The following is a 27,698-nucleotide window of genomic DNA, read 5'->3' as shown; positions in this document are numbered from 1 at the left end:
TATATATATATATATAAGTGTGTGTGTGTGTGTTTATTTATTTATTTATTCATTTATTTATCTATCTATCTATCTATCTATCTAGCCACCTACGACTTTTAGCTCTCCTGGCCGTTTCGATAATGGTATCGATAGCAAACTTGGTAGGGCATAACAAGACTGTATGGCGAGCATAAGTTACAAGTCATAACATTAAAATCATGACATTTATGTCATGAATGTCGTGATTTATATTTCGTGGCCTTGCTGCACTTGCGATGGTGCCGTTCACATGGCATGCTGCAAAATCGGTATGATATGACATGAATGCATGGCGAACACAAGCGACAGACCCTAACATGAATATTATGACATTTATTTATTTATTCAGAAATACCCTGCTTTGCCCAAAGGAGTGTAAGCGGGGGGGGGGGGGGGTTACAGCTTTGAAAAAAAACAAGTCTTCGTTATGACAGCGCACTTGGTCACAAGACAATTGATTCCACTGTTGTACAGTATGAACAAAAAAAGAATTAGCATAAAGGTTCGTTCCAGTCCGGTATTCTTCAATCTTAAGGTCATGATCAGACCTTCTAGACAGATAATGCGGTGGTTTAAGGCAAGTGTCTTTATTGATGCAAGTCTTCTTATGGTATATCTGAAATAACAATTTCAAACACAATTTTCTTCTGCGAGAGGAGAGCGCTTCCCATCCCAGCTCGTTTTTCATTTCAGTACAGCTGTCACCTCGCTTATGCCAACTGAGAACGATCCTTGCCGCTCTGTTCTGTATTTTCTTGATCAGATCAATCAAGGACTTTTGGCGCCGATCCCACACACAACATGCATCATCCAAAAACGGGCGGACAAATGAAATATACGCAGTACTTTTTAGGACAGCAGGGGAGGATCTCAGATTTCGTTGAATGAAATTTAGGGCTCTGGCAGCTTTTGCAACTACAGCATGCACATGCGCGTTCCATGAGCAGTCGCTCGAAAGTGTTACACCCAAGTATTTATACATTGACTGATGATCATTGACGTCACCATTCAAACAGTAACGCGCTTCATCCTTTTTTTTAGTAAAAGACACGTGCACACATTTTTTCACACTAAGTTGCATTTTCCACTTATCACACCATTGCACAATTTGGGTAAGGTCAGCCAGCAATTCAATGCGATCCTGTTCATTTTTTATTTTTCTGTACACAACTAAGTCGTCAGCGAATAAACGTATTCGAGAAGTAATGCCATCAGGAATATCATTAATGTAAACTAAAACAGTAGCGGCCCTAAAACGGACACTTGAGGCCCACCCGATGTTACTTCCACCGTAGAAGTAGTAGTACCATTGAGAATGACACAGTGTCGACGCTGTGATAGATAACAGGCTATCCAATTCAGTACTTTCTTATCAATATTTGCCCTTTCGAGTTTGCGAAGAAGCAATGAATGGCACACGGTGTCAAACGCTTTTCTGAAATCTAAGAAAACACAGTCTGTTTGACTGTTGTCATCAACCTCGCACACTAAATCATGGTAGAACTCAATCAGCTGTGTTGTGCAAGACAGGTCCTTGCGGAAACCATGTTCATCATCAACTAATAATTTATGTTGAACTAAGTGTTTCATTATGTCTTTTTAGAAAATGTGCTCTAGTATTTTGCAGGGAATAGATGTTAATGAAATGGGACTACAAGTGTTGGCCTCTCTTTTGAAACCACCCTTGTGAATGGGAACCACGAAAGCCATTTTCCAGTCCTAAGGCACAATTCCAGTAGAGAGAGATTTTTTGTATATTACATAAAAATAAGATGCTATTGGCCAGGCACAGCGCTTCAACACGCGTGGGGAAATACCATCTGGACCAGGGGCCTTGGTTTCGTCTATATTTTCGAAAAGGGACTCGATACCACTCACACAGAGTTCAACCGGTGGCATTGATAGCTGAGTTCCCAGAGGTGGCTCTGCCAGCGTAGATAATTTCTCGAAATTCGTTTGAGGTAAAAATACGGAGTACAATAAATCATTAAGGCACGACGCTTTATCGATATCGCTGGACAAGATCTGATCATCATGGAAAATTTCGTTTTCTCTGGTTGAATCGGCTCCACAGTTTCTTACGTATCTCCAAAAAACATTGGGTTTCATTTTTAATCTTCGTTTAGTCGATTGAAGTATTGATCCTTTGCGCTATGAACTTTAGATTTATATTCGTTAGTTATCTCGACTAACTTGGTCTACTGATATCTACTATGGGATCTCTTAAATGCCTTGTATACTCGTCGTCTTTTCCTTATTAATCTAAAAATCGCTGGTGTCACCCATGGCTTCTTGCACTTTTTGAGATTAACCGCGTTTGTACTTGGCACATAGTTTTCCTTTAGTTCTATGACTTTCGCTTTAAATAGAGACCACAGTTGCAAAAATCGGTGCTCTCGCAATGATAATCGAAAACAGGCAAATGAGCAAATAACCTGAGATATAGCAGAGTAATCACCCTTATCATAAAAATATACCTTCCTCGATTGGCGGGGCTTATGTCTCTTGACCTCATGTTTAATAGTTGCTACAACAGCGAGATGGTCACTAATACCGGGTATACACGTGACAGAGTCTACAATATTTGGTGAATTACAAAAAAGCAAATCTAAAATGTTGTTATTCCTTGTGGCCACAGTAACGTATTGAGTAAGACTGAACGTATCAACGATGTTTTTCATGCTGATGTTTTCGCGACAATCAGTCAAGGCGATACATGTTCTATTATACTACGTCAAATCCAGTAGATTGAAATCACCGGAAAGCATAAACTGATCTGATGTTTCGTAAATTATGTCGTACAGTTGCTGCAACGTATCCGGGTCAGAATTTGGAGGTCAATAAAACGTTCCAGCAATAAATTTCATATTATCAGCAAGTGTCACCGTGCACCAGACCATTCATGTTGTTACATGACACATTCGTGTCATGTAACAACATGAACAAACGCTACGCTCATGATGTGTTCGCAGCCGTTTCGCTAGCTTCACATGTACTTAACTCGGTATTACGTGACGCGAACGGACAACATAGGTAAATGACACATCCAAACATGATAATCACGACATGCGTGTCATGCAACAACATGACTACATGCCACACTCTTGATGCACTCGCGGCCATTTCGCTAGCTTCACATACGCCAAATTTGGTATTACGTGACCCTAATAGATGACGAAGGTATGTAACTGGTGCAAACATGATAATCATGAAGTCCGTGTTATGTCAGAAAATGATTATATGCTACGTTCATGACTCGCTCACCGCCGTTTCTCAAGCTTCACATGGACCAAATTTGGTATTACGTGACGCGAACGACCGAGATAGGTAAATGACACATCAATACATGATAATCATCACATGCGTGTCATGTATCAACATGACTACCTGGCATGCTCATCATGCGCCCACCGCCGTTTCGCTAGCTTCACATGTACCAAACAAATTTGGTACTACGTGACGTTAACGGATGACCAACGTATTTGACTGGTGCAAACATGATAATTATGATATGCGTGTCATGCATGTGAGTACATGACTACATGCCACAATCAAGGCTCCAATACACTTCGAAGGTATGTAACTGGTGCAAACATGATAATCACGAAGTCCGTGTTATGTCAGAAAATGATTACATGCTATGTTCATGATGCGCTCAACGCCGTTTCTCAAGCTTCACATGGACCAAATTTGGTATTACGTGACGCGAACGACCGAGATAGGTGAATGACACATCAATACATGATAATCATCACATGCGTGTCATGTATCAACATGACTACCTGGCAAGCTCATCATGCGCTCGCCGCCGTTTCACTAGCTTCACATGTACCAAACAAATTTGGTACTACGTGACGTCAACGGATGACGAACGTATTTGACTGGTGCAAACATGATAATTATGAGATGCGTGTCATGCATGTGAGTACATGACTACACGCCACAATCAAGGCTCCAATACACTTCTAATAAACACTAGAGGGAACTCTGGCGTTAGTGTCTATGAGAGCAAAGCGCACGCCGCGCTGCGTCGCTTTGACGCATGCGCGTTTCAGCACGTCTGGTGTCCCTACGTCACAAAAAAAAGGGAAACGCAGTGCTGCCTGAGTAACGCATCGACACGAAATGCAGCATGTTGCGTTTCGCGCCGGTTGCCGTCTGGCCGCGCTGACGGATGCTGGTCCCGCCGGTTGCGCCGGGCGTCAGACTATAGAGTGCTCGCGTTTTGCTAATGTAGCATCGCTATATCCAGCGTGCATGCGCGTCAACGCTAGACGGGAGTAAATTGGGCTCTTCATGATAGGCTCGCGGCCATTTTGCTAGCTCCGCTTATAATAAATTTGGTATTGCGTGACGTCAATGAATGACGAAATATGACTTGTGCAAACATGATAATCCTGACACACGTATGATGTAAAGACATGACAACATACCACGCTCATAGCGTGCTCGCGGCCATTTGGCTAGCTCCACATCTACTAAATTTGGTATCACGTGAGGTGAATAGATGACGAAGGTAAACGGCACATACAAACATGATAATCATGACACTGAAGTCATGTGCGGCATCATTTACAGCCGCCTCATAGCGTTGAGCTTATTGTAAAGTGACATATTAACTTTTGTCATTCGTGCTTCGCTTATCATCGACTCCCACTGTGCGTTGTATCTGCCAATTTATTTCTAGATGGCAGGTGTAGTTAGCCTGATGTTAGCCTGAGTCATGCACTAAGGAGGAGTCGAAGGCCTGGCGGCGGGTGTGAGGCATTTTGGCGGAGAGTCCCGATACGGGATTACCGTTTTGCAAAAGAACGAACGTGGTCTGTCTGCTGGTAAAGAGGCTACGTGGTGGCTGGGTGTCCGAGAAATATGCCTTATGTGTGTCTTCAGTGTCTTAACGTCAATATGTGTCATGATGAGGTGGGCACCGGCGATTGCTATAGAAGCCATTGTCGATGCAGTATGGGGCAAGCCGAGGCAAATCTGGAGTGCCTGGGCCTGAACACTCTCTAACGTTCGTAGGCTTGTTTTCCTTGTATTGGTCAATGCCGGTAAACTGTACCCAAGGAAACCAAGAAAAAGTACCCTGTACAGCTGTAGCATTGCACTGCATGATATTCCCCAAGTCTTCACTACAGAGAACATCAGTAGATTAGAGATGTCTGTTAACTGTTTTTTCATGTACGAGACCTGATCGCTCCATGAGAGATTCCTGATAATTATGACGCCCAAAAACTTCTGCGACTGAACGTATGGTACAGTTTGACCATTGATAATTATGACTTAACTATTCATAGGCTTGCGTGTAAATGTTACGAATGCCCCGCCGCGGTGGTCTAGTGGCTAAGGTACTCGGCTGCTGACCCGCAGGTCGTGGGTTCAAATCCCGGCTGCAGCGGCTGCATTTCTGATGGAGGCAGAAATGTTGTAGGCCCGTGTGCTCAGATTTGGGTGCACGTTAAAGAACCCAAGGTGGTCAAAATTTCCGGAGCCCTCTACTACGGCGTCTCTCATAATCATATGGTGGTTTTGGGACGTTAAACCCCACAAATCAATCAATCAAATGTTACGAAGGCGCATTTCTCGGAAGAAATTTCCAAGGCTCGATTTCGGGGGTAACGTAATGTTTCAGTGGCAGCTTTTTGAATTTTCGCTTGCAACTGCAGGCGTGTTACAGCCGTTGCCTAAACGCAGATATCATCTGCAATAATTGATCACCTGACTGGGCTTGGCAGATGCTCAGTGAGAGAAATTAGCGTAGGAATGAACAGTGCAGGGCTGAGTATGTCACTCTGGGAAACGCCACGGTGGCTGTAATGTGGAGAGCTCTGACCGTCTTCAGTGCTCACATATAAGGATTGCGTTGACAAATAACTACGTATCCAGCGATACATCTGGCCACGTACTCCTACATCTGCGAAAGCGGGGAGGACTGCTTCATGCGTGACGTTACCATACGCATATTTGACGTCTAAGAGCAAAGATGCACTGAGACGCTTACTCTTTCAAATAAAAGGGGAAGAAGGAGCGGTGGGCACGTCCACGAGCCATGGGTGCTGGCTCACTCATTTGTTTCCTTGACTTTCGATGTAACTAGACGATTAGGCCCGGGTCCCCTTCTTCATTTCTCACACTTCGTTCTGGTATCGAATCCCGGGAATAAACTAAAAATTTCTCTTTCCACTACGCTTACGACTCCTCCCGAACCGACGTCACACCAAGCCGCAACTTCGCTTTCGACCCGCTTCACGACCCCTCTCGTAACGACACCACAGCAGGCCTCGTCTTTGCTTGCGACCAGCCTCAGAACTCCTCCTGCATCGACGTCGAAGCAAGCGATAGTTTTGCTTTCCAGCAGCTTGCCGACATCAAAGTCAACCACAACTAGAACAAGTTTTGAGCGCACGCCGAAAGACCTGCTGCTTTGCCCGCGATCCACGGCGCTTCGGTGAAAAGACTTGTACGCAACGTGTGTCATGGAGATCTCAATGTCTAAGGTAAACCCTTGGCACACCATGCGCATCGACCACAAGGACCCGGTTTTCGCGGTCGGAGCTGCAGCTCACCAAGACAGTCTCTCGTCCCCGACGAAGAAGCCAAACGCACGTACTACCGGTCGCGCGGCCCCGTGCACCCACAGAGCAGTGAGCAGCTGTGCCGTTACAAGCCGCACATGATTGAGGACATCAACCCCATGACCGTCCATGGTGCCACTGAACATCACATGAAGATGGCGTCTGACGCCAGAGACCTCCTCCTGATAAACAATCGCTACACGACACAGCTCCGGCACTACGCCGGAGCTGTGTCGTGTTTCCTCCGGTTTCCTCATGCAGGAAACCGGAGGAAACGAAGACTCTCGTGAAGCGGAACTCACCGTGATCAACAAGTCGTTGGGAGACTCCCGCATTGATGTGGCCAGATGCACCACCACAACTCGTAATGACGCTTTCAAAGACGTCAGTTTCATGTGGGCCTTCGTTCGCGACACCGGGATGGACGCTGATAATCCGCTACTGGCAAGGGAGCATGTGGATGAATCTCTGCTCCTTGGAAACGCTTCCGAGATTCCCATCATTGGCGGGGTCACCACCCGACATAACCAGGATGGTTTGGCGTTGTCATTCTCATCGAGAAAGGAACAATCGTTTTCCATCCCAAACTCATCCTGCTCGCATGCACCTCTGAGCCAGGCACACGCTCAGGACCACCTGACACCCGAAGCGATGAAGCAACGCATGATTGCGTGGCAGAGACAAAAGATTCAAATGCAACACCAGGAGCAAATCACAAAATATTCCCCCAAGGGGTACACAAAGTATGAGAAAATCTCGACAGTTTACGAAAGCATGCCTGGATCAGATTCATCAACCTATGCAAGTGGCGAAAGAAGAGCAAAAGCCCCCACTATGACCCAAAATGGCTAACAATGTGACCAACAGGTATTCTGGACTTCATATCAAGACCGGACTACTTCCCTCGCAAGAGAAGCTACCGCCTCCCCAAAGCCCTCCATCGTCGCCTTCTAACAACCCCACTCTTTGTATCATTTGCGTCTTCCTTGCCAATGTCCGCCTCAACTTCCACCACTGTGCACCCTGCAATTTTCCGGCTACGAGAGTGTGTTGGGAATAAAGAGGTGGAAGGGGCGGCGGGCACGAGCACGAGCCACATGTACTGGCTTGCTCAGTTGTTTCCTTGACCTTCGATGTAACCAGACGATCGTGTCCAGGTCCCCTTCTTTGTTTCTCACACTTACGACCTTTCTCGTGTTGGACGTAAGTGACCAGGTCGGCTACATTGTCGATCGATTATCGCCACGCCGAAATCCTGTCATGGCATCTGGGTAGATGTTGTTGCACTCCAAATATTACTCCAGGCGTCCCAAGATGATCCTCTTCATAACTTTGCCTACACAACTGGCTAATGCGATTGGACGGTAGGATGAGAGCTCCAATGCTGACTTGCCTGGCTTCAGAAGTGGAACTAGGCGACTTGTCTTCTGGCTTGTCGGGAACATCCCATCTTGCCAGGATTTGTTGTACAACTCCAGGAGTAGGATTCTCGCGCGTTCCCCCATATGACACAGGGCCCTTAAATAAATTCTATCGGGCCCTAGTGCCGACATGCGTGTCATGGGACCACCACACGTGTCACGGGAGTTAAAATCTACAACTAAATATCAGTCTTATAGTCCAGCTTGGTGTGTCTTGTGCTCCGTCCGGAAGTTAACTAAGGTGAAATGCACGCTGTTTAGTATCGTATATTGTAGTGCTGCATTCTAAAGAAATATACATTTATAAAATCATAGCTTTCACACGAATTCTACTATAAATGAAGAAAACTAAACCTTCACCTCTTCGTGGACGGTCTAGGCGAACAAACCCGTAGCTACCTAACTGAAACAAATTATGTACACATAAAAATGTCTCTTTATTGCAATAATACCTGGAACGAATTCAAAGATCAAATACCACAAATCTGTAGTTGTAGAATAAATTCATCGACAATTCTGATAGAGGGCCTTGGGCGAACCCTTGGTCTCGAAAGAACACAAACCGCTGCTGCCTCATGTAAAATGCTTTCTTTCAAGAAATATCTCTCTCAGTGGCCCACCTTTTCCTTCAGATAAATCTTGTTATTTGACTGATTGAGCTATGTTTTAGAGATCTAGATTACTTGAGTGATTTAAGGTCCAAATTCAAGACATCTGAATGACTGCTTCTGCCCTTTTGTCCTGAATTTGGCTCTGTATACTTACAACTGAGGGTCCTGCTGACTGAATATATGATAGCGCGGTTTTCCATTATGTTTTTTTTCTTTCTTAGCTCCCCTCTTTCTATTCTTCTCTCTTTTTTTTTCTTTTTTTGTGTCCGCTGATTTCTTTCTCTTTATTTTCTTGTATTTAGTGGTTGTTTTTTTTTCGTATCTTTCTCCGTATTTTTGGCTGCATTTCGTTCGCCTACTTTTATAAAAGCGTTTAGCTGGGTTACGCTACATAATGAACGCATACGAAAACACAACAGCCTGTCTTCTTCAAGGGCTCCACACCTAAAATACTTATTTGTGCACTCATTTACAGAAGGCGATACGTATCAGTTGCGCGCATGGTGGTTTACGTGACAGTTGAGTTCTCACACCATACACTTTACTTGTATGTCTGTGATTCCACATGCTGTTCGTTTAACATGTGTAAAAAGTAGTTACCGATTTTTAGTACTCATACCTTCACTATTGGAGACCTAGAAGCCGTCCCTTGGGCCTCACGCTGTGCTGGAATAATGGTTGCTCACGGCCACTGTCAGTATAATCATAAATAACTACCAAATAGCTCAGCTGTTCGTTATTCAGCACAGCTACTGGTACTCAGTGCAGCTACTGGTAGCTTAGCCATCAGTGTGACGCAAGTTTTAAATGCGAAGCATTTCTTAGCGAACTTCGGCGAGTCTGAGCCTATCTATCTATCTATCTATCTATCTATCTATCTATCTGTCTATATATCTATCTATCTATCTATCCGCCTATGATATTTAGCTCTCCTTGCCGTTTTGATAATAGTATCGATACCAAACTTGGAATGGCATAACATGACTGTATGGAGAACATACCTGACTAGTCATAAAATGAAACTCATGACATATATGTCATGAATATCGTGATTTCCATTTCCTGGTTCTGCAGCTCTTGCGGTGCTTTCGTTCAAATGACATGCTGCAAACCTGGTATAGTATAACATGATTGCATGGCAAACACAAGTGACATACCTTAACATGAAAATCATGAAAATGCGTGTCATGTAACGACATGGCTACATGAGACACTCATGATGCCCTCGCGGCCGTTTCGCTAGCTTCCCATGTACCAAACTCCGTATTACGCGACGCGAACGGACGACTTAGGTAAATGACACACCCAAGCATTATACCCATGGCACGCATGTCATATCAGGAAATGACTGCATTCCACACTCATGATGCGCTCGCGGCCACTTCGCTAGCTTCACATATGCCTAATTTGGTATTACGTGACATCAATGGATGGCGAAGGTATGTGACTGGTGCAAGCGTGATAATATTGTGATGCGTGTCATATGAGAACATGACTACAAGCCACAGTCAAGGCGCCAATACATTTCGATGTGACGCAGGGCGCGTGCTCGCTGACGTTCACTTCGTCGCGTCACGCCAGCGTTGCCACACCAGGCGCCGGTCCTGCCATATAATCGCAGGTGCGCACTGAGCGGCGTTGCTTTGACGCACGCGCGTTTTAGTGTGTCCGGCGTCCCTCCGTCATGAAAAGAGGGATACGCAGTGTTGTCTGGGTAACGCATCGGCACGAAATGCAGCATGTCGCGTTTCGTGCCGCTTGCCGTCTGGCCGCGCCGATGGATGCTGATCCCGCCGGTCGCGTCGGATGTCAGACTATAGAGTGCTCGCATTTTGCTAACGTAGCGTCGCTGCATCCAGCGTGCGTGTGTGCCAACGCTACCATGAAGTATGTTGAGCCATTCATGATGTGCTCGCAGCCGTTTTGCTAGCTCCACATGTACCAAATTCGGTGGTACGTGACGTCAATGACTGATAAAATATATGGCTGGTGCAAACTTGGTAATCCCCACACGCGTGTCACGTAAGAACATGACAACATACCATGCTCATAGCTTGCTCGCAATTGTTTAGCTAGCTCCACATTTGGTGTCGGCTAAATTTGGTGTCACGTGAAGTGAATAGATAAGGAAGGTAAATGACACATCCAAGCATGATAATCATGACACGGAAGTCATGTACGGCATCATTTACCTTCACCTCGTAACGTTACGCTGATTGTAAAGTGACATATCAACCTTTCTCATTCGTGCGTCGCATATCATTATTTCCTACTGTACGTGCGATCTGCCGATTTTTGCATTGCCTTTACTTCTCGAATTATCAACTTACTCCAGCAAATTGAGTGGGAAAAACTGCTTCAGCCCATAGACGTACATTGCCTATTTATTTTATTTATCTGTGCACAATGTATCAGGCTCCGCGGCGCCACAAATACGCTAATCATAGAGTTGAGTAGGACGTGGCAACAATGAGGTTAGGCAATAGTCTTAAAACTTCTGCGGCAGAGGAAGATACAACTTTCGGAATACTATTCTCGGCGTGTCCACCTAAAGGAGATGGCCACACTTCTTTCTGGACAGCAGAAATCTCCTTAGCGTCCCTCACGCCCCGCAAAACCCAAACACAATCCGAACAACTGCACAGCAAAAACGAAAACATCTGTAAACGACTGACGCTATGTGCGATCAACTATATACGTTGTCTAGCCCATCCGTCCATTCAAATATCCGTCCATCCATCCGTGCTTCCATCCGTTCGTTCCTCTATTTGTGCTTCCAACCATCTGTGCAGCGATGCATACGTCCACCTGTTAGTGCGTCCGTGCTTCCGTCCGCCCTTATAACCGCCTTTTATAACAGTTGGGCAATTCAGTGTAGACATTACGAACGCTCTTTCGAATGAAAATTACCAATGTCTGTTTGCGATGTTCCTTGGTTCATATAAACTGTCAAATACCTTCAGTACATTGTGGTTAAATACAGATGATCTTACCCCGATGTTATGGTTGTATCGTAGAAGTGCATATATAATGTTTAAAAAATTTGATAGCTATCACCGCATCCCTACTTATTGCTTCGCTAATATGAAGGTTTATTTTAAAAGCCATTGCGAAACCTGGCGTGGTTTTGTAATAAAACACTTGGTTGCCACGTGCATAATGCTTAGGTTCAATTATAGCTGGCACCAATACATTTTTAAGGGGCGAAGCTTCTAGGGTGTGGGTTGTTCACTCGTAGTGCTAGTGTGTTGTGTTAGTAGCCACTACTAGTCTAGTTATATTTAGAAATTGCTCACTAGATGACGTTGTGTATATATGTCCTTTCAAATACGTCAGTAAATGGCGTTAATGATTTTCGTATAAAAATTCATAGCATATTTACGGAGTGAATCACGATGAGTACGGCGATGCATCGATCCGTCCGTCTGTCCATCACAGACAGACAGACAGACAGACAGACAGACAGACAGATAGACAGACAGACAGACAGACAGACAGACAGACAGACAGGCAGACGGACGGACAGACAGACAGACAGACAGACAGACAGACAGACAGACAGACAGACAGACAGACACACAGATGGACAGGCACAAAGAGACGGATGGAAGAACGCTTCGCTCCACTCATCATCATTCAATTCTTGGATACGCTGTGAATTTTCTTACATTCGTCGGTTCAATGCTGCCGATTCAAGCTTTTTCTTAACGCTCACGCGTTAAAATTACGCGTGTCTGTTTTCGCCGTTTCAGGGTAGATATGAAGTGTCAGACACCTGCGACACATACCCGCTTACCAGTGGCAAATACCAACCTGCGGCTCTGTGCCACAGTCTGACGGAAAGTGTTTGACGACGTACGCGCCCCGATTGTGGCCCTATTCATGTCGTGACCAGCGAGTTGTATTAGCCAACCCCAGACGTAGACAGACAGACAGACAGACAGACAGACAGACAGACAGACAGACAGACAGACAGATAGATAGATAGATAGATAGATAGATAGATAGATAGATAGATAGATAGATAGATAGATAGATAGATAGATAGATAGATAGATAGATAGATAGATAGATAGATAGATAGATAGATAGAGATAGATAGATAGATAGATAGATAGATAGATAGATAGATAGATAGATAGATAGATAGATAGATAGATAGATAGATAGATAGATAGATAGATAGATAGATAGATAGATAGATAGATAGATAGATAGATAGATAGATAGATAGATAGATAGATAGATAGATAGATAGATAGATAGATAGATAGATAGATAGATAGATAGATAGATAGATGCCGAAAGTGCTTGCAGTACGCAAAGAAATGCTTCGCATTGAAAAAAATGTTTGTCAGTGCTACAGTTATGTATCAGCACTATTTTTTTTTCATGTGGCTATTCTCATGGGCGTCGAAATCACGTGATTCTTCGTTGACCATACAGGCTTACTCTGAAATTCTCGGCAAAACAAGATTTGAGAACGTGCACCGAAATTACGGATGTAGAAGTGCGATCTGTGTGACAATGTTTCTGCGAATCAGTGTGCCAGTTTCTTGAAGTGGTGAAGGGACAAGAGAATTGATGTACCAGGGAGGACTGTGAGCATCGAACCATTGGTTCCAACGCCAATGTATTGACCGATAGTCAGCTGAGAGCTGATTATAACTTTATTAAAAGAAACCAGCAGGTGTAGGTGGCCGGGCCTAGGCCTCCCATTAGTGGATGCCAAGGGATGCCATGAGTGGATGCCAGGTTTGGTCGTCAACAGCAGAGCTCCGCAGAGCCTCATGGAGCTTCGACGAAAGGGTCGTGGTGTTAGTGTGTTTGTACTATGCCGGGCACTCCCACAGCATGTGTGGCAACGTAGCTGGGTTGCCACGTATTTTTACGAAAATTTAACGTTTCGCATGGTTGTATAACAGCATTAAGGACCTGGTTTGTTCTCTTATGTTGGAAATAAACAAGGTCGTACAGTTTTTTTCTGGCTTACATGTTGACACTCAGGCTGGCAGAGCTGAACAAACGAGATTTTTTCTAGTGCTGTCATTCTTTCGCGTGCTGACGCTCCTCGAACGGTCTAGCCTGAATTCCACTTGGGGGCGCCACAGTCTATGGGCGTTGCGAGTACGCAAACTGCTTTGCGTATTCTGAAATACTGGACGAGCGGAAAAAAACTTCCACTTGAGCCTTAGTTCGCGTAGGAGAAAGAAGATAAAAATAAAAAAGGAGAAAACAGTGTGGAGGGCACAGCACCTGTACCGTGTCCGGTTCTTTGTCCCACCAGCATAATACAAGCTTCGTGAACTGCAAAAAGGAAAAGTGAGAACGTTTCATTTTAGTTAATTGGTTACGATAATTATTTGGCAACATATTATCACCAAAACACGTTTGAAATGCCAAGTAATAAATAGTGCGATCATTATCCAGTAGTAATGATTTTATTTTATTTTTTTTAATTAAATAGGGATAGAGAAGCAAAAGGCCTTTCATACGCCTGATGAAAGCCTCTGCGCCTACTAGATACACATTTTTTGCAGATACAACAAGCAGCAGTACTCCAACACGTCATGTACCACCCTGCGCGCTAACAAAAAATACAGTTATAAAAAGCAAGCAACACATTATGAGCTTAACATAATGCAGATACTCAAGTCTTACACATAAAAAAAGAGCAAGAATACCGGAACAAAACTGAATGCGTCGTATACCACAATGAAACGACATACTTTCTCTACTAAATATTTCACGGTCTACTTTTACATACTCTGTTTACACAATATAGATTTGTGACAAGTTATTTCATTTTGATAAAAATTTCTGTTTTTAAAACTGTTTTTAATTTTGTTAGACGGATGTCAAACTGCAAGACGTTTTATAATTCGTTAATCAATTGCGTTGATTAATAATGCCACGTTTTCTTCATAATTTGTCCTGGTTCTGAGTAAAAGCGGTAAGCTGGATAACATTGGTCGTTTTTTTTCGTTTATACCACTTGTTTTTCTGTACTTCTTGAACAGTTTAGTATATTATGTTTCGTTTGCCTTTCATAACATTTCATGTTATGAAAGAACACTGAAGTACGCGAAAGGTCTACTCTTCCCTAGTACTTTTCATAACACTGAACAATTTTGTTTTCTGGCTTTGTAGGTTTGTTAAATTTTCATTGTTGTTATACTTCATACTAGTATGTCGTAACAAAGTCTCTAATAGAATACGGCATTGTACAAATTTTTCTTCAGCACCTGACATAGCATTTTGACGCACTGATTCAGAAAACATAAAAACCAAGACAGGAAAACAAAAATAGCGAGAACGCTATTATTTTTGTTTTTTATTCTTGAGCATATAACAAACTACCAGATTTTTACCCTTAGCAAAATACTCATAAGACAGTTACGCTTTCGCATATTATTCGTGCTGAACAACTTCTTGACACTACTGGTAACTTCGCCACGTACACTAGGCTAAGCATTGACGAAAGAACCACTCACATTATTCACACTCACTACTGCAGAAGGACTTCTCATTTGGACCTGACTCAAATTTATTAACGCCTATTGTCGCGTTTTGCCTAATATATAGCAGTATTGACGAAAGCGTCCTTAATATTCGAGCGGTATATGGACAGAATGGAGTTGCAATCATCTCTTTAATTTGCACTGTACTAGTTCTCTCTCACAGTGCAAGCTGCAGGCAGGCGAAACAGGCAGCCCGTAATGCCATACGTTTCCAGCGCTGCAGGGGCTGGCGAAATGAACCATTCATTTTTTTATTCATGCTCCTGGTTCCTGACACTTGCACAGAAGCACGACGAAAAATGGTGCTACAAATATTTTCGCGAGTCTGCCACAATCGGCACATATTCACCCTTAATAAAATCACGATGTTTCGCGCGCGGGAATGCCCACATGCTAATGGCGCACGCATTGGTGAATGGTAGCGTCATCTCACATTTGAGCGCGAAACACTTTAGCGGGCCGGGCTCTTGTGAGATTTCATGTGATGTCGTCATTCCTTGGCGTAATGCTCCATCTGTAGTATATTGAGCACGTGATCGCCGCAAGAACTGTTGTTGTTCGAATGCTTTGATCATGAACACTAATCAGCAGAAGCAAAAAACAACTAGTCCTCTTCGCGTAACACAGGCAATATTGTGTAGGAAAATTTTACAAAAACAGGAAGAAAGGTTAAAAGTGAGAAGAAAATATTACATGAATGTGAAGAAATATACAGAAAGAGAGTCCAGACACTGAGAAACGGTGCGGTAGATGACATGACTATACTTACCTTCCTAAAAACCGGGGAGGGCCTCTGGAGAAAATCGAATAAGCTTTCACAGACCTTGAGATCAATTGGTGCTTTATACTCTTATGGGTCGCTGGCCCAGAGGAAAAAAAAGAGTTGTCTTCCGTCGATGCCATCTTGGCTGTTTTCGGACCAATCACTTTGAAACTTTGACTTTTTTTAATAATGTAAGCACACCCGTGCTTTGTCATCTCTCCCTAACATCTTTGGTTGAGGTACTGGGTATAACCGATCCACACCGCGGAATTTCGCAGCGGCCGTCTTGCTGGACAACTTATCATGACGACAGACTGTTTCTTCGATCCACGCCCCGCTATGCCGACTAAGTCCGTCACCTTCTTGTGACACATCTGTAAGACCCTGGCACTTTCTGTGGAACTGATAAACTACAAGTAGAGAAGGGGCTGCCAAACTACGAACCTGCCAGCAAGACCAATCTGTGGGATATAACTTTGATGCTGACAAACTGGAGCTACTACCGAGGGGGAACGGCTAGTGTGTGGTTCGATGTGAACGAGGAGGCTGGCTAGCTGCAATGCATGCAAACAATAATTGCAAGATATCTTCGGAAAGCCAACAATATGCCCAGAAATCCGCCCACAATCCGCCCAGAAAACTCTGGTGCCGTGCAGAAACCTCGATGGAGCCGTACATGATCTATATTCATGATGTTTTGGCCTCATGCCGACAAATTTAGGGCAACATGCCGAAATAGAAAAAGCTGACATTTTTAAAGGAATCGCCGACGACGTCTTTCACCTACTAGTCTACGAAAACAGCTATGCAACTGACAGGATCATCGAGGAATGCCGAAACGTAAAAGCCCAAGAGTCGTCGACTTACGCAGCACTTTGTCCGGCTCATCAACACCCCAACCATGTTGTCATGTACAGACGTCCATCTCCAGCTGCTTACTACCCAAACTCCCTGCACCATGTGCGGCCAGAGATCAAGGCAGAAGCCCTCTCTGCCCCACTGGTATCTCCTTTCTAGAACGCCCATCCGACAGTGTTTTTCATCCCGGCCTTCTTGCGTGATTAACTGGCGAACGTTGGTACCAAGCCCATATGAGCCCTTGTCAACCCGCGGTCAGCCGTGTTCCATCCTAGCACCCACCGCGGACTTCCTCTCGATACCATGATTCTATCTAGTGGTACACACCTGACGACACGTCGATGTGCTTCAACTGCAACGGAGTAGACCACATCTGTCACTACTGTCACTATCCTCGGCAATCATCTCCTCCTGCGCTGTATCATGCGGTAGACACCCAATCTCCACCTTATCACGACTGCGAGGACTCACCGAAACGTAATGCCCAAATCTTAGCCCCACGTTAAAGCCACTCGCAGTCCCCAAATAACAAGCAACGTTCTCCGTGAGCCTTGTCCCATTGCTCTCCTTCGCCGTATCCTAAACGTGCCTCCTCAGAAAACTGACCAGTGAAGCTCCCGCAGGTGATGCTTCATTTGCCTACCAACCCAGAAATCTTCTGTAGGCTTTGGCTACAAACAAAATACTTTTGGACATAGAAGTAGATAGTGTGTCGGTTAGGACTCTCATCGACTTAGAAAAGAAGCCAAATTATCGATCATGAGCGCTAACTTTTCTCGTCGCCTCCGAAAGTTTCTTACACCAGCGTCATCACCTGTTCGTGTTACCTATAACAGCCCTTGTGTTTTTGGAATGTGTGTGAGCTTCTCTGGCTACCCCATCGGTCTCAATGGTATTTCGGATGGCTACCCCCCCCTCATCCTCGAACTTTGTGAGCACACAAAGTGCCCTTATTGACTATTTTTCTTGTATTTTTAGTTACAGCTTCCTAGTACGCCTGAACTCACCATCACGTTACCCCCAGCTTATGTGTGGTCAAGTTCGTTCGCTTACGCCCAGGTACGGTGAGCCACAGTAATGTAAGATACGAAGGTTATCGCACGACCGTCGACCTCCGTAATGTCCTTAGATGCCTAGCGGTATTGTTTGTAACTGTGAAAGTCAAGACTGTGACTTATCTCTCTCGTTGGCTATTTCTTGCTTCAACAATCGCCCCTACAGCAAATTCTATACCTTTTCTACTTTGAGCCATCCAGTCTTTGCGATCAAGTGGTCTCCTGTTTTCACAGGTGATTACGAAATTGCTGGGGAAAATGTGTCATAGCTGCTTCTTGGCACCACTTCGTTTAAGCAGCTTCACTAAACGGGAGTGATCGCACCTTAAGGAACAACGACTAGTGTGAGTGCAGCTTGTGTGATGTCACCATCTCCTCGATACAGTATTATGGGACATGGCGCTGTCAATGTTACTGATCGACGCTTGCGCAATAACCCTCATATTGCGCCTGACTGTAGATCTCTTTTATCCCAGACTCTCCAGCACTTGATGGCGCCTACCTGCTTATTCCCTGCCGTTAACACACCACCTCATGACCCGTTTTGGAGGCCACAATATCAGGCCAGTGATAGCCGTTAACACACCACCTCATGACCCATTTTAGAGGCCACAATATCAGGCCAGTGATATAAATGAGAATTTCAACAGAAAGGTGAGGAGGGCCGAATTCTGAACTGTTTGTGTTATGCTGGATAAAGTGAAACAAGACGACAGATCTGTTTGTCACAACCACGCCGCATAAATCAAGAGCAAGTCCTGCAAGAATCAATGGGGCTATGCTAAAAGTGATGAAACCACTGCGGATTTGTTGACAATGGGCATGAAGATGAAATGTTTCTGAACAGTAAATAATAGTGCAAAGGCTCCACGGGGATCAAGATTGAAAAACAAAATCTTTATTATGACATCATGCTAGAAGCGGGAAAAGATACCAACCATTGGGAACAAGAGCCTATCATGCCCAAACTAATGGCTTGAGGGAGCAGATAAACAAAACACTGGCCGGCATGCTATCTATGTATTTTGATGTAGAGCGCAAAACGTGATATGAAATTTTTCTGTACGTCACGTTTGCTTATAATAACACCATCCGAGCTTGTTTATAGCCGTGGCGTCACAACACCTCTAGACGCCATGCTCCCAGTAGGTTAGGACACCAGTGAAAATTACAGCGTTCACGACTTCCTTCAGTAATCGAGGAAACCCGCCAGCTGGCAAGGAAGAGCATTCACACGCAACAAGATACCGGCGCTCACCATTAAAACCGAAGCCGAAGGAACATCCACTATCAACCACGTGACTATGTCTGGGCGAGACACCTATCCGACATCGTGGGCTTTCGGAGAAGCTATTGCGAGGCTACTTTCGCCCTTGTGAAGTTGTGCGCTGCCTGAGTGGCGTTAAATATGAGGCAGTTCCCCAAAGTTCCAATAACAGTAAGCCGACGACGTCCACCTCTCGAGGTAGTCCACGTAGTACGGATGAAACCGTACCACGCCCGTGAGTTATGAACACTTCAAACTTTTTTTATCATATGCAACAGCCCGGGGCTAATTTTTTTCTTGACGTGACCCTCTTTCTCCATAGTCATCTTTGGCAACTTACTCAATCGACCGGGACAGTTCTCTGGAAAACGGTAAGGCTAACAGCTACAGTGGCCAGCCTCTCGAAAGACGACAACGAAGTATTTCGATGGGCGCGTGCTCTGGTGTTTTTTTTTTCCTTTGTGCTGAAAGTAAACGCCATGTTTTGTATTCGTGTCCCTGTGTCCTTGTTACAACATAAATCTGTACGGCACGAATCTTCTCGAAGACAATCAAGGTGTTCTAAGAGTGAATGGGACGCTTCGATGCAGTGATTTCAGCGTTGATGACAAGCATCCTATTCTTTTGTCAAGAGAAAGTCACTTGCCAGAACTTCTGATGCACATCAAGTGACTATGCACGGTGGTGTTGTGGCAACTTTGACACATATAAGAACGAGATTCAGGATTGTCCGTGACCGAAAGATGGTGAAATATGTTATAAACAAATGCCTCACGTGTAATAATTCCATACCAATGGCACAACAAAATTAGGGGGCCCTAAAGCTTCACCTTTAGGATTTGAAGGCGACAGTGACGCCCTGTTCATAGTGCGTACTTCGAACACTCATTGCATGAAACATTTCCAAATTCGCTGTGCACCCACTACGTGGCCCTAAGGAAATAGGTTCAGTGCCGTGTGTGGCTTTTATAATGAGGTACCGGCTTTCAACTTTGGAACCATTATGATGATCACTTATTCTGACGCCCGTTGGCAATGGACGCTCGACCACGCATTACCACTGCAATATCTCATGTGGCATTGTGGAGCATATATAGAGGACCCGTGTGTTTGTGAAGGATGAAAGCTACATTTTTAAGCACCGGGAGTTCTTTTCACCACTTTTACGAACAGATGCGTGGCCGTGTGGTGGAACATCTGCTTGCCACGCAAACGTCCCGGGCACTCGGACTTCACCAACCCTGGTTTGGGCTGCACTCTGCTCCCGGGTTTTTTATCACTATTTATTTTATTTGCATCCTTCTCAGTTTTTTCGGTCAGGCATAAGATGACGATTTTTCGCTCGCAACCAACGACGCCGACACCAGAATTTCCGCGAAACGAGCTCTTCAGCGCTATCGCGTTAACATCATCACTACCGTCTTATAGGATAACGCAGACGAGGCCATATTTCATGGTTGGTATATACTTTGCTGGACCGCAAATTGTTTGATAAGAGAAAGGCACAAAAGTAACAAAGTTCTACATTGTGATATTTGCGTGTACATTAACAAGAACTAGCTATACAGCTGGAGTTGGTCAAGACAGTATCATCAGACGTGTTTATAGAAGCCTTCCAACGATTCGTAGCTAGAAGACGATTGTGTACAACAATTTACAGTGACAATGCAAGAGAGCTAAGAAAGAGCTAAACAGAGCAATGAAGATGGCAGATTGAAGGGCACAATATTATACAAGTAACTTGAAAGTAAAATGAAACTTTTTGTAGAGTTAGATCCATAGTAGGGAGGAATTCATGAAAGACTGTTCAGAAGATTTCAGACGTCCACGAGAAAAACTACAGGAGCTCGACTATTGGATTAAGAAGAACTACAGACCGTGTTTGTTAAAGCAGAACGAGTAATTAACAACCCACCTTTGACCTATGTGTTTCACGATCCGAATGAGCCCCAATCCATCACACTGCCATATTTTAGAGGAGGCTGGCAAGCAATTAACGATCACGAAAACAACGTACTTGGAGAAAAGAGATTGCTGAAATACTGGAGTTCAAAAAAACAGGCATTGATAACATGGTGGACCAGATGCGAAATAAAGTACGTCTTCGTTCTGTCCGAAGGCATATCAATTTCGTCGTCTCTCTGGTCCTTCTCAAACAGTGATGCTTTGATTTCTGCTTCAACAGGTTTACTTTGCGTAGTCAATCAATTAAATCCCGGCATATTAACATTGCTACAAAGTTGGCCCCGTATCTGCATGTTAATCTGCAAATGTCGTCGAAAGACGATAGTCTAGCATGTGGAGAGAGTGAACAAAACATTTATTTGATGTCTTTCATACGAAAATCGGTATATAGTATTCTGGAGGCACTGCGTTAGAGTGAAGGAGAACGAGCGCATCAAGTCACGTCACACGTGAAACATGAGCGCCATCTGGCAGTTTTCTTGCAAAACCAAGTGGTGGCTCTGAGACGGGTGTGAGAGCCCGTCTAAGAGGTGATAAGGTGTAGAACGCAAGGCGACGGGTAGGTTCCACCACCGTCTCATCTCAGCAAAGCGCTGGAAACACTCGCCTTTTCGTGCAAGCATTGCATGGTTAGCGGAGCGTGATAAGCCCTACGGTCCTTAAAATTACTTATGTATGCATTTTCTAGTAAAAGACACAGATGCAGAATATATACAAGTTGTTATGGTGCCCCATACATGCGCAATAATTGCTTTTTAATTGACAATTGCACAAGCATGAATGCATAATCTTGAGCAACATTGGTGGGTGCTGTGGATGAGGTCAGCCGTTTCAAGTACCCGGTGTTGTTAAGAGTGGACAAACAGACAATTGTATCGACAGACAGACAGACCAAAATTTTTGCGTCGAATGTACCCAAGAAAGACTATCGTCTTTAAAAACCTGGCTTACTTCTAGTAAACGCTATCATATTAAAAATTTTCGGGCATTTTGGCTAGATCGCTCTACACTAGGAGGTGGTGTATTTTTATATTCATATCAAACAAACTTTGCCACACAGCGAACCTGGCTTTTCAGTTAATCTCATCAGACTGCGAGATTTCTGCAATGGAGCTCAGCATACCAAGACACCTGCCTTTTTTCATTATAAGTGCATATTTTTGCTCGGCCGTGCAAAATACACCACAGTTAGATAGAATTCAGACTAACTGCGAGGATTAAGTAATTCTTGCCAGTGACTTGATCTGTTGTTACGTTCTATGGGGATTTATAGCACTCTTCGGTGCTCCTCTGTAGGACTGTATTCCACATAAAAATTTACCTGCCTCAATATTTTTGCAAATATGAAGCACCCTACGTTTTCGACTGCTGTCTAGCACGATCAGTGTTGGATCTGACGCTGTGTAGCGCTGGTGTTCTACTGAAGACTCGGAGAACAGTTCATTTCGCCTCAGTGTTCCCCTTCCTGTGTACTTTGAAATACGATGTCCAATAAAATTCAGTGCAATGAAATTGAAAACAACGGTTTTATAAAATGGTTAAACACTGCTTCCGCCGTAATGTTAAGGCATTATTCAGTGGTATAAATTAATACCTCGGTAAGCAGGTTTTCTCAATTTTCAAGATATCAAAAAGCACTTAGGGATTCGTTTGTTCGATGTCAACGATGAGAGCTCCACCTAGCCGACGGCAGAATAATGTGTGTACACGGGACTAGGCAAAAAGAAAAGCCGCTTACAAAAGTCTTATGCGTCATCAGAGTCCACAAAGTTGTAAGCATTACCAATTTGTTCCAGAAACATTTAAACCTCGCACGAAAGAAAATCATAAGAATCACTTCGACTACCTGTCCAAAACGAAAATATTAAGACATTATTCAACGTTCCCTTTTGCACAAAGAACTCTCCAATGACCGAAAATGTAGACTCACTAGTTTACAACTCACAAGTGTTGCACGCCTCATTAAATTTATCAGCTCAGACATTTAAAAAATAGTTTGAATTTCATTCATATACCAGGGGATTTTAGTGCGCAGCAGTATCGACTTCCGAATTACATCCTGCTGTGTTAAGACTTCTAAATGCAGCACCTTTCCCTGATGGAATCACAAACGTAAAGGTCGAGATAATATACCAAGAAAAGCCCAATGATCTTTTACGCCTTATACACTACTCCATTAGAAAGACATGCATAGTTCATGAATGCAAGATTGCTGAAGTTACAGCGCTGCTTAAACAGCAGAGGGCATGCTATAATACCGACAGTATAGTACCGATAGCAATAACATAAAATGTTATTGAAAGGGTCCTTCTGGATCGTATATAACATTCATAAAGTTATCGATGAACAGCAGTGTTGGGACCCTGCCAAATGGGCTTTAGATCTGGACATTGAATATGGATTGCGCATTTGGACCTCGAAAGTCGAAATCACAATGCCCGGCATCAAAAAGAGCACGCAGCTTTGTTACCTTCGACCTATGTAAAGCATATGATATTGTCACGGCGTCTAAACAGAGGTCTTGCCGCAGAGATTGAGACATCAGAAGTAAGTCGGTATTTTATTTGAACGCGCAAGCGAAATCTTCTTTTTCGTGCATTTCATAGTCCTTCATGACACATGCACAACTGTCATCGTCTTTCTTGAGCAAGCACGTGACAATATTGTCGAACATCTTGTTTTAATAAATCGATAAATGTGTCAAGATTTACCTGCTTATATTCTACTATGGGCCATAGACTTCTTAAGAGAAAGGGTGTTTTACTGCTCTCAAGGTGGCTTTTCTTCCCGCAAACACAAGCAAACGCTAGGTGTGCTTCAGGGGTCAATACTTTCACCCGCTTTATTTATCCTGTTGATGCGCACTGTTCCCAATTGGTCAGGGGAGGGGTGGCCAACTCACCTTTATTACTGAACCCATTGCTTTTTTTGCGATGACCGCTAACATACATTTTTCAACAATATTTTCTGTGTTTTATGAATGTCCTGAGTAAAAATATCCAGCACGATATGAAGCAAAGCCTCGCAGAGCAGGTGGATTGGCTGAAAGCATCTGGGTTCCCGACGCCTTTTTTGCTTCCCATTGGAGAAATACTGGCCAGAAAAAATCCGGAAATTACATGCCCGACCCCTAGATGATACAAGGCAAATTGAGTTTATGTGTCTTTATCAAGACGTATCACGCATGGCAACGAGTGTTTAAATGGTTTGGTGTGAACTTAGTGTTCTCGGCCCACCACAACCATCCTGATCTTTGAGCCGATATCTCGGCTGTAGGGCACACCTGAATTAGTAAAAGCAGTCACCGAACTGTCTTTACTAAGTGCTGTTTGGTTCTAGTTTATTCAATCGCCACTAACTGTGGACGCCTTTACATTAGCCAAGCGGGAAAGTGTCTCATGAACACCTTAGAAAGCATGCGTATTTGCGATTGGGCTCAGGCTGCACCCTAGCGTTGCATGTGAATAAATGCAACGGTTACAAGCCTGTGTTTCGCCAAACGAGCATTCCTGGCAGGTAAAAGACAAAAATAGAGCGTGAACTCCTTGAAGCGTACTACACAAAAACGTTTATCCACGTGTGCATTAGTGATCCTTCTTTTCCTCTCATGGATCAAGAGTGCCTGTTTACTTCAGGTAGCGGTTGATTATCGAGCAGCTGATAAGCCTCGATGTGTAGGTTGTGCGCAGGCGTGAAATAATGTGCTGAATTATGTGTAGATGTGCCAATAAAGCGGTTGTAAGTACAGTGACTGCTTCTGAATGAATGTGCCTTATGCGAGTCCTTGTCCTGGGATTCGCTGGGTTTTTTTTTTCGCATGTAAATAATCTACTTTTTCCTGTGGATGATCCAGTGCGTATATCTATTAATTAGAACTTTGAGAATGACCTTCAAGTATATTCATTAAACACATCGGAGTTATATAAAATGAACATTCAGATCGGCAACCCCCTACTGAATACACTGCAATAAAAGGAATATGCGCAATGGGTGCTTTGGATAGGTTGAGCAGCCGTATATTCAATATCAGCAGAAAGGCACTCTTGAGGACTAGCAGAAGGTATGTAGGGCCCGTAATTGAATTCACCTGTGTTTTATTTTCTGGTGCAGAAGCATACAAGCGTCCGCCACTAGTGCTATTAGAAAAGCGCTCCATGCAGCTTTCCCTAGAACTTGCAAAATACGTGGTGTATGTGGTATTATACCTGGTGAATGCTGTATTAGGACCCCTGTTATGTGGGTTCAACCTACTTAACGTGCAGACGTTCTTAACGTTCGCCGAGTCATTGTGTAATCATACTACGAGAGTTTTCATGTCTAATCCCAACGTATTTTTATGCGAGCACTCACCCAGTTTCAGCAAGCCCACGTCATAATTGTTCAAACAATACTTGACTGCATAAATGTACGAATCCGCGATGCAAGCTGCATTGCATAATCAACCTAACAATATTTTTACGAACCATGCGAAATTATTACCTCACTTCAATTTAAGTAACCACTACCGCCGCACGGTCACTGTGTTTTCGAAGCGAGGCGTCCGCGAATATGACCCTGGGGTCCTCTTCCAGTTTCCGTGCCATGGCTTTCGCCCGCACGCTGCACCTCTCGTCGTCTTTGCCCAGCGTCAACTTCCGGTGTAGGGGTTTGGTATGAATTGCTGTCTTTCAATTTTCCGGAAGGGCCACCTTGAAGGGTACTGGCTCGATCTGCCATCCTATCTTGCGTAGGACGGCTCGTCTGTGCTCCGTGTGACTGAGCCGGATTCTCTGATTAGAGAGCTGGGCTTCGATAAGCTTCTCCACCGTGTTTTTGGCGCTGTTACGAAAGCGCACCGCCGACGAGGTTACGATGGGTGCCACGAAACTCGCCGCTGCCAAGGCCACTGGCCACGCCGACTGCGAAATGGCTCCAAGCGACGAGAGGCTTCACTGACGCATAGGTCCACTACTCGCAACGCACCGCAGGGCTGTTTTAAGGCACCGGGTGGATACTTTGAGTAACCAAATGTCTAACCAGAAGCGCCGCTGGCCGTGAGGTCAGAATCCTCTAATGGGGCCCCGCCGCTGCGCGTAGTTGCACCAAGGACGAAGGATGTTACCGTGCATTGCGTAAGACTCGCTAGACTGGAAGGCGCCGATTGCTTCAGCGGGCTCGTGGGCTGAGGGGGCTCGCTGTGCGTTGCGCGACAGACCAGGGCCGCCGCGTAATGACGCCGTTGAGTTGTTCGCGTCAAGTGAGCTCGCACGCTGGCCTTTACACAGATTGCCTTTTTCAGAGGCATGGACGTTCGGTGTGGACTCGTAGGCGTAACAGCACGCATGTCTTCGGAAGCTTCCATTGGTAGGTGATCCCATCCACGGCTCGAGCCATTCTCTTCAACTGCAAGCCTCCGGGAAGATCAGTAGAGCTCGTGTGGGTCCCGGCTCACGCGAAGGTAGCCGGCAACAAGATATTTGCCTACTTTCATGCCCGAGAAATGCTAATTAGGCTCGATAATGAGCCAGAAGAGCCACCACACCCATTTACCAGCTTTCGGGACATTACCAAGATGTACTGAGAGGGAAGGTGCATACTACCAGGACCACACCCCGACCTGACCAGAAAAGAACAGATGATAATGCGTTGAGTGCTGGCAGGATCACTTGCGCATTCCGTACTGCTGAACCGCATGTACCTTGCGGAGCACGACACGGTCTGTCCGTTTTGTAAAAAAGTAACACACATAACATAACAAGGTCCCCATGGCCTTGAGCGATGGGAGACCTTGTTATCAAGCCCCGCCATACCAACTCAGCGTGCACTGACAGACAAGGGCCAGGAGCTGCTGGATACATTCGGGTCCCACAACTAGGCAACCACCCTATCTGATGGCTGCGTGCACTACCAACATTGCTGGTCTCCATAAATGTTGAGTCATTATCGTCACTCTAATCAGACTGTTACAAAAGAATACAAATATTCTGCCAATGAATGAGGTAATTCCAACAGACCCATTGTAATCCGAGGAAATATGTGGCAAAGGAATATTTCGCCCTGTACTTGAGTGATCTTTATAAGTACAACTGCCTAATTTTATTCCTGTTTTTCAGCTTAACTGACAGCCACATTCTTAGCCTTACGACAGTTATTTACTTTAATTACAGTCGTTACAACTGTCACTAACCCATTATCTGCGTGCTCATCTGTTTCATCATCTGGTGAAATGCCAATACTGAATTCTTTAAAGAACTAGTTCCCGCCAACCTTCAACGTATTCATTTAATTTAGGTACCAGGCCACAAAGGTTTGTTGTCAAACAAAAAGTCTGATTCTTTAGCAAAAGCGACACTTTTGGCGTTGACTGTTCGGGTTTTCCCGCTAACAACGTACATCAGAATCGTGAGATTTATGCCACTAACATTCGAAAAAGCTTATCAGATCCTATGTGGACAGCTTCTTCAGAATATGACCACCTCTTATTTTCCTGCCGAAGCGATTTACCGAAGTCGAGCAAAATGGCTGTAACCAAATTTTGTTGCTGCATTACCTCCCTCCACATTTACCTCCGCAGAGTAAGTTCAGTGACTTGGTCTCTCTGCTCCTTCTGTATTGAGAAGAAATCTTTTAGTCTTTTCTCTATATCCTGGTTCCGGTTCATT

General features: G+C 44.4%; 1 protein-coding gene across 2 annotated transcripts in view; it reads right to left on the bottom strand.

Moving 5' to 3' along the window:
- The window catches only part of LOC142814039 (uncharacterized), a 105,421-nt gene that overhangs the window by 36,907 nt on the left and 40,816 nt on the right, over positions 1–27,698 (bottom strand). For both annotated transcript variants that reach the window (XM_075891981.1, XM_075891982.1), the window contains exon 4: positions 13,885–13,935. In XM_075891981.1, the coding sequence (XP_075748096.1) occupies positions 13,885–13,935 (51 nt within the window). The remainder of the gene's footprint in view (positions 1–13,884; positions 13,936–27,698) is intronic.

The sequence above is a fragment of the Rhipicephalus microplus genome, chromosome 4 (genome assembly GCF_043290135.1).
Source record: "Rhipicephalus microplus isolate Deutch F79 chromosome 4, USDA_Rmic, whole genome shotgun sequence".
NCBI classification, from domain to species: Eukaryota; Metazoa; Arthropoda; class Arachnida; order Ixodida; family Ixodidae; genus Rhipicephalus; species Rhipicephalus microplus.
The sequence above is the reverse complement of the archived record's forward strand: the minus strand, read 5'-3'. Positions and strand labels throughout refer to the sequence as shown.